The following is a 14,367-nucleotide window of genomic DNA, read 5'->3' on the forward strand; positions in this document are numbered from 1 at the left end:
CACTGAAAAGACTTGTGAGACTGTGGCTTTGCACTCCCCAGGATTGAATAGTGGGCAAGCGACCCACTGTAGGGACTTGTGAGACTGTGGCTTTGCACTCCCCAGGATGGCACAGTGGGCAAGCCACCCACTGTAGGGACTTGAGAGACTGTGGCTTTGCACTCCCCAGGATGGCACAGTGGGCAAGCCACCCACTGTAGGGACTTGTGAGACTGTGGCTTTGCACTCCCCAGGATGGCACAGTGGGCAAGCCACCCACTGTAGGAACTTGTGAGACTGTGGCTTTGCACTCCCCAGGATTGAACAGTGGGCAAGCCACCCACTGTAGGGACTTGAGAGACTGTGACTTTGCACTCCCCAGGATTGAACAGTGGCCATGGAGGCCCCTCGTGGATCTGGCGTCGTGGACTCATGTGGCTGAGGTGCCCCCCCTTCCCTTCCCCCTGAGGTGCCTGTAGTTTTCCTATCTGATGCCCCTGCAGTGTTCTCTCCAATGGATTCGGGTCTCATGGGTGGGCATTGCCCATGTGTTGAGGACCATTGGCCCACGTACAATGACAGAAAGCCAATTTTGACGGGACAATTTACATATGTGTATATAGTTATGGGATGTTCGACTTACTTATTTACTTAGCCTTACAATATATTTGAATTCCAATAACATATTATTTTGTCTTTGCATTCTTCCGGGGGGTTTGGGGGGTGTCACTCTGAGTTGTTGCTCTGCATTGGTGTGTAGGTAGTTGGGTGGGGGGGGGGGTGTCGTGTATGTGTGTGCCCGTATTCTTTTCTCCTCCCCCCTCCCCTGTGTCGTAGGTGCAGTACTCACCGTTGTCTTCTGCTCCGGCGTTCGTGCTCCTGGTAGAGGAGCAGGTAGACAATTGCTGGTAGGATGTGTAGTTCTGGTTCCATGCTGTCCAGATTCCACGTGGAGGTTGTAGGGTGAGCGTTTTCCCGTTCGTAGTCTGTTTCTGCCGTGTTTTTATCGACGGGGCTCCCGCCCCAGAAAAGGTGGCGGATTGGTGAGTTGTAATAGGGTGGGCGGTACATTGTCTGCCGCCTGTCTGTTGGCGGTGACCGCCGCGCTGTTTGTTTGTCCCGCCGTGGCGGTCGGAGTGTTAAAGTGGCGGTCTGTGTTGGCGGTTCCCGCCAGGGTCAGAATTCCATTTTTTGCACCGCCTGCCTGTTGGCGGGTTGGCCGCCGCTTTAACAGCGACCGCCAGGGTTGGAATGACCCCCTATATGTCTAGTGGAGTGTAGTTACTAGCATAAAAACATTGAAACGCAGGTGTGAAAGGAGGAACCATAATATCTGTAGGACAGTCATTGTGTTGCAAGTTATTTAATCGCTGGGATCGTGAAGAATGCTGCACAGATATTGTTAGCGCAGTGTTACATAACTTTGCCCGATTTGTCTTTACTGGCTGGTGACCATGTTCCTGTGATGACTTTTTGACATTTTAAAAGTGGAAGTTATGTTTACTTTGCACACTTTGACACCAGTTCGAGTTGTGGAAATTTTAATCATGAATGCATGTGGATGTAACAAAACTATTTCATGCATGATTGTGGTGCTCATGTTTCGGTGTTTGGCAGATCGTTGTGTAGTAAGGTTTGCTTTTATTTGCACAGCAATCAAATGTTCTTGACGTTAATATAGGGTGCAGATTGGTTTGCATTATTTACAAGTATTTATTAGGCAGTATAAAGAAACAGTATATTAGTATGGTTTTTGAAAAGTAAAATACTATATTTTAAGACTACTTTTTCACTTTCACTTTTTATAAATTAATTGTATTGCATTTTTGGACAAAATAATTAATTCAGGTGATACTTACGAAATGTCTTAATTTAGCAACCAATAACCAACATTTCACATGTGTAGTTACAAACTGTCTACATTGTTAGTTGTTACTATAACACTCTACATAGAGACAACTGGGTTATGTTGTATCTATCTAGAAATGATTTCACCAGCGTTCTCAGATTTTGTGGTACTTGTGCGGGCTATCCACCTGTTTTGTAAATTGTTTTTTTTTATATGCGAACATCTGTCCATCCCCTTAAACCAGTCATGTTTTGGGCCCTTCCTCTGAACTGCAGTATTTAGCTGTCTCTTAGAGGGCACCCTCTCCTCATGTTTCCCCCGTTTAAACCATAACCTTTAGTAACATCATTTTGGGTAACGTCTACCCAGCATTTGCGTGCATGAATTATGTGGACATCTCAGGGGCTTTGAATGAGAATCTAGACCCTATCTCTCTCTGGGACCCATTAGCAAGGGTTGATGGCCCGCAAGACCTGAACCCAGTTCCGATGAAACTCTGCAGCTCAAATATGTTTGAACAGGAAGACCTATACCACCCAAATTCATCAAAGAGGTGCCCTTCTGTAAAAATGGCCAAGTATGTGATGTATAGAATTCTAAAACAAAACCCGTGGACAATGAGTTTGGAGCAGTTGAGGGTTGAATGTTCTCACTCCTGCCTGAAAAGGAAGTTCACCTGGCGCCCAAGATTTATGCGAAAAATTGTCACATTTCTGGGTAAGTATGTTAAAGGCTCATGGAGGGTCTGTCAAAATAAACTACTGGATATCACTGGCTCCCTCACTAAGGTCCACCATATGGTTGAGGAAGCATAGGTCTCATTGAGCCTGAGTTCTCCAGAGATCATGTCAGGCTGGGCCCAACTGGCTATCTGTTGTTTTGACAATGTCAACTGTACCTTGCCCACTAAGCAACAAATGCTCCTAGCTTACTCTAAGATTGGTGAGCTGGGAAGGCCTTATTGCAGATGGGGACTATTCAGAGGTCCCTTCCTGAAGAACCTAAGTACATTTACTTTGGCTTTCACAACTTTGGACTTGACCCAAGCCTCCGTTAAGAGAGTCTTCAGCCCTAGGGTTTTGCTGGGTCCGGTCATGGCAGAGGCAGCTCAGCCACCCACTTCACCCTTCAAGGCTCTCTCAGACTGGCTGCAGCCCTTCAAAAGAACCCTTCAATTCCAAGAATCTTCAAAATTCTGATGGTTCTTTACCACCAGAGGAGGCCACAGTTGAGGCCTCTGTTGCAGTTCCATAGGAGCTGCCAATACAATAGGTGGACCCTCAGGTGAGTCTTAACCCTTATTCCCTTCTAATATTGGTGGGAAGATTAGCAAGGTTTCTGGCAGCCTGGAAGGGTAATAAATCAGACACACGGGTATTACAAACCAATCTGGGTTTCACATAGAAATTATGGTTCACCAAAGCAAATGCAGCATCCTCGTCCACCCATGTTCTCCCAAGGCCAATGCAGGGTTCCAGAGTGGATGTAGCAGAGCTGGAATCCAAAGGGGTCATTTACCGGTTAGGCCTACACTTACAGGGATTCTTAAGAAATCTTTTCCTAGTTGAAAAAAAGTAAAAAGGGGTATCACCCGGTGGGTAACCTAAGCAAGTTCAATGTATGGTTGGTTTTCAGACACTTTAAGATGGGGGCAGTCACTTACTTCAAGGTATCCTACTACAAAACAATTGGAGGGTAAAGCTGTTATGAAAGACACTGAAGGTGACCATTTTCACACCTCACTGTTGATTTCTCCAGTAAATCTGGCACAGTCCGGTTGTAGAGTTCACTGTGCTTCGGTTTGGACTGTCTTCTGCACCTTAGTGCTCCAAATGCACATCAGGTCTATTGGCAGAACTTTTCACGTCCACAGGTTTCAAACTGATAACTTATATGGATAACCTTCTTCTCTTTGACCAATCTTGGGATCAGCTGTTGAGCCAGCTGAATTTAATAATGTGCTTACTGCCAAATTCTGGCTTCATTATCAACTGGGAGAAATATGATCTGATACAAACAAATCCATGGCCTTCTTGCGGTTCTTGATCAATTCAGTTTAAGTACCTCCCTATCTTCCAAGAAAGAAAGAGGTCAGTATCCAAAAGAAGCTGAGTACAACCAACTCACTGGACAAGAACTTACTGTGCAACCTAGTGAATGTAGTGGGCTTCCTGTAGTAGTTGATTCATGTCTTTTCCCAGGACCCTTGCAGTATCGGGAATTTCAGAGACAAAATGCCCTTCATTTTTATAAGGGCTTGGCTACTTCGAATAGATGTATTGGAAGCTAGGACAGAAATCTAGTTGTGGCTAGATTACATGGAGGCCTGGCATGTGTTATTGAAAATATGAAAAAAGGAGAAGGCCCACTTTTGCTAATGCATGAATTAGGAGGAAAATGTGCAGAATCGTACATGGTTAGAAAAGCGTACCGGCCTAAAATGCTCAAATAGAGAGCCAAGGATAGACAGGATGCTGGGGGTGCAAGGACAGGGGTGTGCAGAAACATTTATTCGTAATGCAGCTGGAAGTAGAAGGTCACAACATGAAAGCTCGAGCCATTACTTGATAACACACTCACAGGGAGGGTGTAGATTCTGATTCACGTTCACAAGGGAAGTCTACATCATGGTGATTTTGGAAAGGGAACACAATAAGCTTTGATGCTTGAAGGGCAGCAGCTGTGCAAGGGAGGATAGACATAAATGTTTCCAAGCGTGGAGCTAGCTGAGGAAGAACATACTGATAGGCTTCAGAACGTGAGATCAAAAGCACCGTGATTATTAGCAAATGTATCCATGACAGATGTGTAATCTTCGCTTTCCTGTATATGCGTAATTAGATGCTTTCCCAAGGAGAAATATTGCTTTGTGCTAAAGTAAGTGGAGATAACAATGTACCAAGTAAGCACTTAAATTAATATGCATGACAAGTGATAAGACGCATTCAAGGTATTTTGAGACTATAAAAGATGTTGTTCGTGATGACGAAGTGAAGTGGGGTATCAGTCGTGAGCTGAGCTGCTCTCCTGGCCGTGATTCATAAATGGTCATATTATTTTCCAAACAGAATCCTGTCGTTTTTTTCATTTCCTGACTCCACACCACATGGCAGAGCTACTTCTGGGAAGCTCCAGACCTCGTTATAGAATCAGAGCAGTCACCTTTGATGGGGCACATGCTGGGGAATTCGTTGGTCAGCAGAACAGCCCAAGCTACATATCAATTTCTTGGAGCTCCTTGCCAGCTTTGTCACAAAGAGGTGTCTTACGAAAGAAAGGGTGTCATCTTGTGTCCTCCTTTGGAGGTAAGTGGTCAGGCACAACAGCCGCCTAGGAGATACCAGATCCAAGATGCTGGCAGAACTAGCCAATAATTTTTGGCACCTGTGCATGGACAAATACATTTCAGAGCTGACCGAACATCTTCTGGGTATTTGAATGTAATTTTAGACTGGAACTCCAGGCACCATGAGGATCCCAGCAACTGGATGTGGGATCCAGTAGTCTTTCAGATCCTGATAAACCAATGGAGCCCTGCAAGATAGAACTTTTTGCATTACATCTCAGTCACCAGATATACAACTGCAACACCTGGCGTCTAAACCTGGGAGATCTGGGAGTGGATGCCTTTCTCCGGGACATGGAGGCAATGCAATTATGCATTCACCCTTCGCCACTATCATGAAACTAGAATCCCAAAGGCGAATGTGGCAGGGGCGAATGTGGTGTAACACCTCTTTTGAGAGCTCATGTATGGTTTCAGGTTCTACCTGAACTCTCTTGGGATTTCTTAGTCCTTCTCCCCTATTCCTGGAATCCCTAAGAGCCAGTTAAAGTCAGCCAACTAATTTTGGAGGGCCTACTTCTGCTCAGTGCATGGAGAATTTCGGGGGACAATGGTCGGTCCTGGGCATTTCGGAGCCAGCTCTGAGACTCATCAGCAGAGCTGGGTCAGCCAGCATCAAGAAGAGATACAAGTCCGCTTGGAGAAAATATTTTGGTTGTTGTGAGGGGACTGTGTCTAAATGTGGTGGCACCTGGCCTTGTCAATTTAATGTATTTCCTAATACTTTTCGTGACTGACTTGGCTCTTTTTGGTTTGTTCTACAGGTCCATCAATGCCTTTAGTCGTGCCATTTCAGCCAGACTTGTTGCCATTGAGAGAGTGCGAGCTAGGAAACATCCTCCAGTTTCTAATCTCTTGAGAGTCATTTGGCCCACTAATCCTATGAGTTCTAAATACTCAGTGCTTTGGAATGTGATGATGCTCTTTCATTTATTCTGTCCTGGTCTGACAACAAATTCTCCTCTAGGAAGGAGATTTCAGCAAAGCTAGCTTTGCTGATGTGCCTCACCTCTCAGCAGTTTCCTTGCCTACTATCAACAGGTGGATGTGTTGGGCTTTTTCAGATTTGGGCAATGACACTTCATTTTAGGAGCTCATTAAAGAATTGGTGTTGAAGCATCTAAAGTCTTCACCTTGGAAGTTAGATGGGATTATATTATGAGAGCAGCAGGTCAGTCTGCCAAGCCTACCTTCAAAGAACTATATTTTAAGCCGTTAGAGGGAATGCCTTCTTTTGCGGTGAGCAAGCTTTTACCGAGCACAATACTCACCTCCGGTCCTGCCATAGAATGAAAAATGTCCTAGTAAAAATGGAGTTCTATTAAGGACATCTAGGTGAGGATTATCCTGCCTGGCTTTGTTACTGACAGAATTCCCTCCGTGAAGTACTGTTCATAAGGTACATGTGTCATGTTTTGTTTAAGTTATAATTTGGACTATGGTGCCAAGTGACACCCCAGGGACTTCTCACGTGACCAGAAGTAGAAAGGTTGGAAGATAGGAACAAAGTGATGCCTCTTATTTGGTGCTGTGGAATGATGGGAGAAGTCTTTGGTGACATGAAGTGATGCAAAGCTCATGGGACTTACATTCTACTGCCTGTGATGAGTTGAAGGCCTTAAGTTATGTTATGTGTAATTGTATAGCACACAACTCACCAAGAGGATTTCGTTGTGCCGAAGCAGGAGCTGTAAGAGCCAAGCCAGGGCTAGGGCTAGGTGACAAGCCAGGTTTTTAGTTTCTAGAGCAATTCAAGAACTGAGGAAGTGGCACTGATGTGTAGGGCCTGGTCATTCCAGGCACGATCACCGGATCAGATTCTGAGTATGTGGGGCATGTGCATGAGCAGTATTATGGCTGAGCAGAGGTTGTGGAAGTTTATGTGGTTGTTGGGGCACCTGGGGCCAATGTTGTGTAAGGTTTTGTATGTGTTCATAAGGAGTATGAAGAGAGCTTGTCTGTGGATGGGAACCAGTGGAACTCTTTGAGGTGCGGGGTGATGTATGTGCAGGGTGGGTGGTTGAGCATGAGTGTTAGTCTGGTGTCTTTTGGTGAGTTGAGCATTAATTTGGAACTTAGGGGGTCATTTAGATTTCGGCAGTCCTTTCGCAGGACCGGCGAAGCCTCTGCAGGCAAAAGACCGCCAGTACGGGAGGTCTTTTACCCGCCATATTTGGAGTGTTCCGATGGAACAGCAGACGAAAACAGCTTTTCCACCCGGTGACCCAGCGAACACTCACCACAACATTGACGCCGGCTCATAATTGAGCCGGCAGCAACATTGTGGTGCATCAGGTGCGACAGCACTCGTCACGCATTTTACTGCCTGTAACTCGGGCAGTGAACTGCGCGATGGGGCTGTGCATGGGGGCCCCTGCCAATGCCAAGTGCATGGACAGTGCAGGGGCCCCCCGACACTCCCATTCCGCCAGCCTTTCGGAAAGGCTGGCGGATGGAAATCCGTAATCTGGAGGCTGCAGGCTGGCTGCAGCCTGGTGGTGTCGACAGTCGAACTGTGGCGGCTCTGCCACGGTCAGAATGGGGCGGTCCGACAGCCCAGTCTGTGGCGGTCCATACGGCCACTGCGGCCCTAGCCGTCAAAGACCACCAAGGTTGGAATGAGCCTATGAGTGTATTTGTTAAAGCTAAAAAGAAGTTACATCTGTACATGGCTGACAAGGGAAAGTAAAGAGTTGTGAGCATAATCATCACCAATGTGTCCTTAATAGAGCTGAACCTTTCTTTCATGTTTGCTAGGAAATGTTTGATTCTCCACACATATCTAGGATATGTGTAAATATGGGATAAGTGGTGTGTGGTGACTGCAAAAAGAGGAGGCGGTCTGTGTAAAGAGATATTCTATCTTCCGAGCTGTTTGCCCACTTAAAGCCTGGAACCTGTGTGTCACACCAGATGCAGCCCGGGAGGGGTTCTATTGCTAACGTGAACAGAAAAGATGAGAGCGGGAGTCCTGACAAGGGGCCCCTTCTAAAAGTGAAAGGGGACAGGAAGGGTCTCATTCACACCAGCTGTGGCTTGTGGATAAGTGTATACAATTGCTATGTAAGAAAGCAACTTTGGGCAAAAGTTCTTCTTATACAAGACTTGAAGAAAAGTTGCAGTTTACCAAACTGAAATGCTTCTCGAAGTCCAGAAGCATCAATGCGATCTGTCCTTCAAGCTTGAAAGTTCGAAATCCCAACATGCGGCCTCCTGATAGAGGGTTGTGTACCTCTATTTGGCAAGAAGTCCTCTTGATCAGGATGTATAATGGAGGTCAGCACCTTGGACAGTCTAACTGGCAATATCTTGGCAAAAATGTTGACTTCACCATTTAGAAAGGATATAGGATGGTACGAGGAACAGAAGCCTGGTTACCCACCTGATTCTGGAGTCATTGAGAAGACAGCCCTTCTGCATAGATACAAGGGACATATTTATAAGGTGAAATCAAAAGTCATTTAAAATGCCCCTAGTATTCTTCAGGGAATCCGTTTGGTTCTGGGTTTTCCATACCAGCATTTGAGCTGCTGCGTCTGTGACGTCTTCTTCAGTTATGGGCATTTCCAGGTCTGCCCGATCCTTCAGGGTTATCTGTTATAAGTGGTAATTCAATTTCCTTAGTCAGGGAAGAGCGAGCACTGAGGCCACAATAGCATTCTGCATAAGCCTCTGGGACCCCCTGTATGCCCTTGTAGTTTAACACTTTATTGAATACTTGATCATTAGAACCAGTCTGGAGGACAACTCTCTACCGTACAACCACTAGCTTTGCGAACTTACCGTCACCTCATCAGACTGTTTTCCTGTCTGTGATTACAACCACGTTTCAAACATTTAGTGGGACATATCTGCTCCATGTAGTTAATGTTAAAAAGCACCTCTCAATTTTATCTTAAGAGAATAAAGCTTTTGGAAACCTCCAATCAGATTTTTTTTGTGATTAGTTTTGAATGTTTCAAAACCACTCCTAACACACAACTGGCCAGGCAATGTCTCTTACCTGAGTTGGACACAGGGCAGGGATAGATCTCACAGTGGTCACCCCAGCCAGCACCGATCGAGCAGCAGCACTCTTGCCGAGTGATGTTGGTTGCCAGAACACTGTCACAGAAGACAGTGTCATCAAAATTTAGGTAGCACTCCTTTTTGTCCCCAGGTGGCTCAACTTCTGGAAAGAAATAAGAAAAGGAGATGCAAGTGAATTTCAAACACAGGAAGCATTATTGGGTGCAAAGCAGATTTTTTTAAAAAAGGACAATTGTCACTGGGGAAATTAATGTGTAAATGTATACTCAGTGACAACTTGTTTGAGGCTACATATTGTTCAGACCAAAATCTAATAGCCTTGTACATGCAGACCTTAGTAAGAATGGGCTATAGAGCAACTGACAGAAAAGTTAGAAATCTTGCAAGGTTTCTTAGCTTCTTGGCTGGGAAGATTCTTCGAGTTTGTACTATATATACAGACCTTGTATGAAGTACTGAGATATTATTAAACATTGTTTCAAATATATGGCAGATCACATAAGGATGACAGCAGTGGAGATTTTCTTTATTCACTAAAACGTGCACATATGGATTAATACATAGAGGCCATGTGTATGTACACACATATAAACACACATATGGTTAGTCTCTCGAATGATGCCACTGACAAAGGACAAACAGATATGGTGTAAGAATTTTTAACTCTCCTGCAAAATGCATTTTTGCATTCTGGAGTGTTTTCTGTAAATGAAAAAAAGACAATGCTCAGGCTTTTCTCCAGTAATTTGATGTCAACACAAAGTGGTTTCCCAAGGCTGCTGCCTTACCTCACCTTATGGAAGCGCTGGTCCAGGGCTATAAAAATGCAGAGCTGTTGTAGTCTCACTGGTTTAGAGGTAATGGTTCAAAAAATTTAATTGATTTTTAACAGGGTTACACTTCTTTTGGTGGGTATGGCCCAACATGAAAAACTTGCCAATTATATCTAGTTCTGTGCTTCCAAAACCTATAAGGAACAAGTTCCAATTTCCAGAACAACAAACTTTCACAACCCTTGTAGCTTTAACAGACATGAGCTGGAGGCAATTTTCTAATAAATCAGCAGACAAGCTTTCAAAATGCTGTGAATTACCAATATAAAATAATCTTATAACTTTTTGCGTCCCTCTCATAGCAATTTTCAACGTCACGGCTAGGACCATGCCCTTTGATATGGCTTTATTAGACTGTTGCAAAGATATTGATCTACCTATAAAAGTGGCAGACGGTGAACTGCACTGAAGCTCGAATACTTTACAAAGTAGGGTGGAGCATTATACCTGAGCACCAGATTACATTACGTAAGGCCATATTAATTTTATTTTAAGCACAGGAAATTAAGGGCTTGATTTATATGTTGGCGGTAAGGATGCTCCGTCGCAAAGGAGTATCCTTACAGCAGTATAACTGTCTGCCTGCCCAATGTAAATGCAGGTGGACCATAGGACTACTGCATCACTGCCATAGCCAAATTACTCCGATGGCCCCATAGAGTAAGGGGTGTTGGAGAAATGGCTATATGTTCACCCACCCAATCAGGATGGGTGGACATATAGCCATTTGTTTTACTGTCCATCACTGCCAGGCAAACCCTGGCAGTAAGTAGGAAGCTGGCTCTGTATATAATATACCAAATTGAGGTACGGTGTTTACAGAGTCCAGGGGTTTCCCAGAGGCTAAAGTAGATAATACTAATGCTCTCTTTTTTGGTGGTCTGGTCAAGCAGTTAGACTTATTAGAGGGTGGTGCAAAGCATTTGTTATACTTACACAGTCAAGAAATGAGCCACACAGTCAGGGAATCATTACGAGTTTGGCGGGCGGAAAAGGCAGCCGCCAAACTCCAGCGTTCAGGAGACCGCCTGTGCGGTCTCCTTCCCGCTGGCCTTATTCTGAGTTTTCAGCTGGCTCAGCGGGAAACGCACAACAACATTGACGCCGGCTCATAATATCGTAAAGCAGACAGTGATTTGTGCGATGGGTCTGGCCCGGGGGGGCCACGCACTTCCCATGCCAAGTGCATGGCCAATGCAGGGGCTCCAGAGGGGACACATGTACCCCGTCACCGCCAGCATTTACATGGCAGTGCAACCGCCATGTAAACCCGGGCGGAGAGAGGGGTCTTACCCTGGTACCCACTTTGGTTTTGTGAGGTGTCTTGGGGGCCACCTGGACAGGTTTTTGGAGGCTTACAGGGGATTATTTTTCTTTATTCCTGGGAGTGTCACCTACTTTCTCATGGGTAGGTTTTGTAACCCTTTCTTTTGGTCACCCCCAGTGGAAATCTTGGTCACCCTATTCTTGAACCAATGGTCTGCCTTCTTTCCCAATTCTTGGGGAGAAATTGGACCTAGGGCTACCAGATATTGATGCAACTTGTCGTTGAAGCAGTTACTTCAAAGGTGTTCTTTCATAAACAGGTTATAAAGCACATCATAGTCATGCACTTCATTTCCAGTTACCTAACCATCCAGTGCTTTCACTGACTAGTATACAAAATCATCCTAGGACTGGCTTGAGGTTTTGTGAGTCTCTCAAACCTAATTCTATACTTCTTAGTGGTGAATCCAAAGCCCTCAATCAGGGTTACCTTCATGTGTTCATAGGGTTCAGTATCTGTACCAGTGAGTGTGAGGAGTCTATCCCTACACTTGCCAGTGAACAGTTCCCAAAAGAGATCTCCCCAGTGAGACTTATTCAATCTTCTGGTTCTATAAGCCCTCTCAAAGGCTGAAAACCACTTGGTGATGCCATCACCTTCCTCATACTTGGGGGCTATCCCTTTGGAGATTTTAGGGGTGTCAGAGTGCTCTCTGTCCCCAGTTACTAAGTTGCTGCCACCATTAATGGATGCTAAGCCCATTTCTGATCCCTCCCTTTCTATAGACCGGAGCTATCTCTCCAGAGCTAATCTTTTGGCCGCCCTTGCTAAAAGGAGGTCCTCTTCTCTGAGGCTGCCCTCAGTGTTCCCAGAGGAACTGGACTCCCCTGTGGGAGACTCAGATCCTGTCAGTACTATCCTTGGAGTCAGGGGCATTTGGGCCGTGTCTTCCCTAGTTAGCTGAGGAGGGGAGAGTTAATCCTCATGAACCCGATAATGTTTTCCCCATCTGAGGGGATGTCTTCCTTTGGATACTCTGCCAAGAGCTCCTGGACCTTAATCTTGGTAGAGTTGGAACCAGATTAGATTTTTCTGAGACGGCAGAGATTCCTTAGCTCTGTCATCCCAAGATGGAGCTAAGAGTGAGGATGAGTTCCACCACCATGTCCTCTGAGCTGCTCAATTTGTTACTAAAGTTGAGGATTTCTTTTTATGAACTAAAACTACTTATAGTTACTTACCCCTAACTATAATAACTTTTTTACATTTTTAAGAACTGCTAAAAGGGACTTAACCAAGGCCCTAGCAGGACTTAAAAAAAAATATATATTTAGAAAAACTGCCAATTCAAAAATCACTTGAATCTAAAGGCAAATTTTAACTTAATTGTGGGATCAGATATTAACTTCGTAGTCCAGCAAATGCAGTCATAGACCCCACAACTGATCCACCAATGTAGGAAGCTGGCTCATTATATACTATACCAAAATGAGGTATAGTGTGTACAAAGTCTAGGGGTTCCCCAGTGGCTTAACAGAGACCAAAGTAGATAATACGAATGCTTTCTTTTGTGGTAGTGTCATCAAGCGGTTAGGCTTATCAGAGGGTAGTGCAAAATATTTGTTGTACACACAGAGTCAAGAAATGAGGCAAACACTCAGTGACTAACTCCAGGCCAATTGTTATATATATCAAAAATATATTTTATTACTTTATTATTAGAACCAGGTAGGTTGCAGGTAAGTACAGTTGTCAATAGGTATCAGGCATATGTATCAAACGTACTTTGTTTGGGTTTTGCAGATAAGTAACACTTTTCTACTTCAAAAGTTGACACACTGCAATTTTTAATAAGAGTCAATAGAGTCCTGGAAGGGGGAAGTGTTAGCACAGTTAACAAGTAAGTACATGACTTACGATTCCAGTCTTCGGGAGTTAGGATGTCCACAGGTCAAAGTTTAGGCTGACCCCAAAAGTGCACCACCAGCAACAGGGGGCCAGCTGGGTGCAGAGGTCAAAGTTGGTGTCAGGTTTACAATGGAATCCTATGAGGATTGGGGGTGCTTGGTTGAAGGCAGACTGCATGTTAGTACCCATGGTTCCAGGACTTAGGTAGGGCGGCTCGGTGCAGGGTGCAAACACAGAGATGGGCAGCCAATGCTTTTCAATGAGGAGACCCCGGGGGTCACAAAAGATAATGCAGGCTGGGTCCAGGAGGTTGGTTCCGGGAAACCAAAGGCTGGACAGGCAGGAGAAGCACCCGCTGGATGTTGCTGGATGGTTGGTCAGATTCCCCAAGTCCAGGAGCTGCAGGTGCAGGGGCCTCCTTGGCCATCTGGAATCTTCGTTGAATCGGGTCGCTGTCAGGGCGGTTCTCCGGATTCACGCTGCAGGCGTCGTTGTGTTGGTCAGGAGGGGTCAACCCAGGGTGGACTCGAGGTTGGAATTGCCTGGGGACCTTCTCTGGACCTGTGGGCCACCTGGACTTGGGCCGTGGGCATCGGGTGCAGAGTAGACAGGGCTTGCGAATCCGGGGCAGTTCTGGAGTCCTTTTTGGAGGTTTTTAATCTGGACAGGGCCACTGTCCTCATGAGTTCTTGGTCCTCTGCTGGACAGGCAGAGATGTTGCTGGTCATGCAGGATGTGTCGCCTTCTTGGAGCAGGGGTCTTTGAAGCTGCAGACAGGCTGGCAGGGCTGGGACAAAGTTAGTTGTCGTCTGGAGTCTTCACTGCTGGGGTCGGCTTGGCAGTCTTTCTTCTTTCTTCTTGAGGTCGCCAGGAATCCAGTGAGTAAGGTTCAGGGGTGCCCCTTCAAACCAGATTTAGGGGTGTTACAGGAGTCAGAGGGCCATAGCCAATGGTTACTGTCCCTGTGGGCTGCTACTCCCTTCTTATGCCCCTTCCCTTTGGTGTGGGGGGGGCACATTCCTATTTCTAATGGTCCCTCTACTCCAAAACAAGATGGAGGATTTTGCAAGGAAGGGGTCACTTCAGCTCTGGACACCTTAAGGGTGGTCCTAGCTTGAGTAGTCACTCCTCCTTGTTTTACCTAATTTTCCCACGG

The 14,367-nt window shown here is 45.5% G+C and overlaps 1 protein-coding gene across 3 annotated transcripts in view; it reads right to left on the reverse strand.

Moving 5' to 3' along the window:
- Positions 1 to 14,367, reverse strand: part of LTBP3 (latent transforming growth factor beta binding protein 3) — a 336,564-nt gene that overhangs the window by 106,226 nt on the left and 215,971 nt on the right. For all 3 annotated transcript variants that reach the window (XM_069208015.1, XM_069208017.1, XM_069208016.1), the window contains one exon: positions 9,178 to 9,345. In XM_069208015.1, coding sequence (XP_069064116.1) covers positions 9,178 to 9,345 — 168 coding nt within the window. The remainder of the gene's footprint in view (positions 1 to 9,177; positions 9,346 to 14,367) is intronic.

The sequence above is a fragment of the Pleurodeles waltl genome, chromosome 9, assembly GCF_031143425.1.
Source record: "Pleurodeles waltl isolate 20211129_DDA chromosome 9, aPleWal1.hap1.20221129, whole genome shotgun sequence".
Classification (NCBI taxonomy): Eukaryota; Metazoa; Chordata; class Amphibia; order Caudata; family Salamandridae; genus Pleurodeles; species Pleurodeles waltl.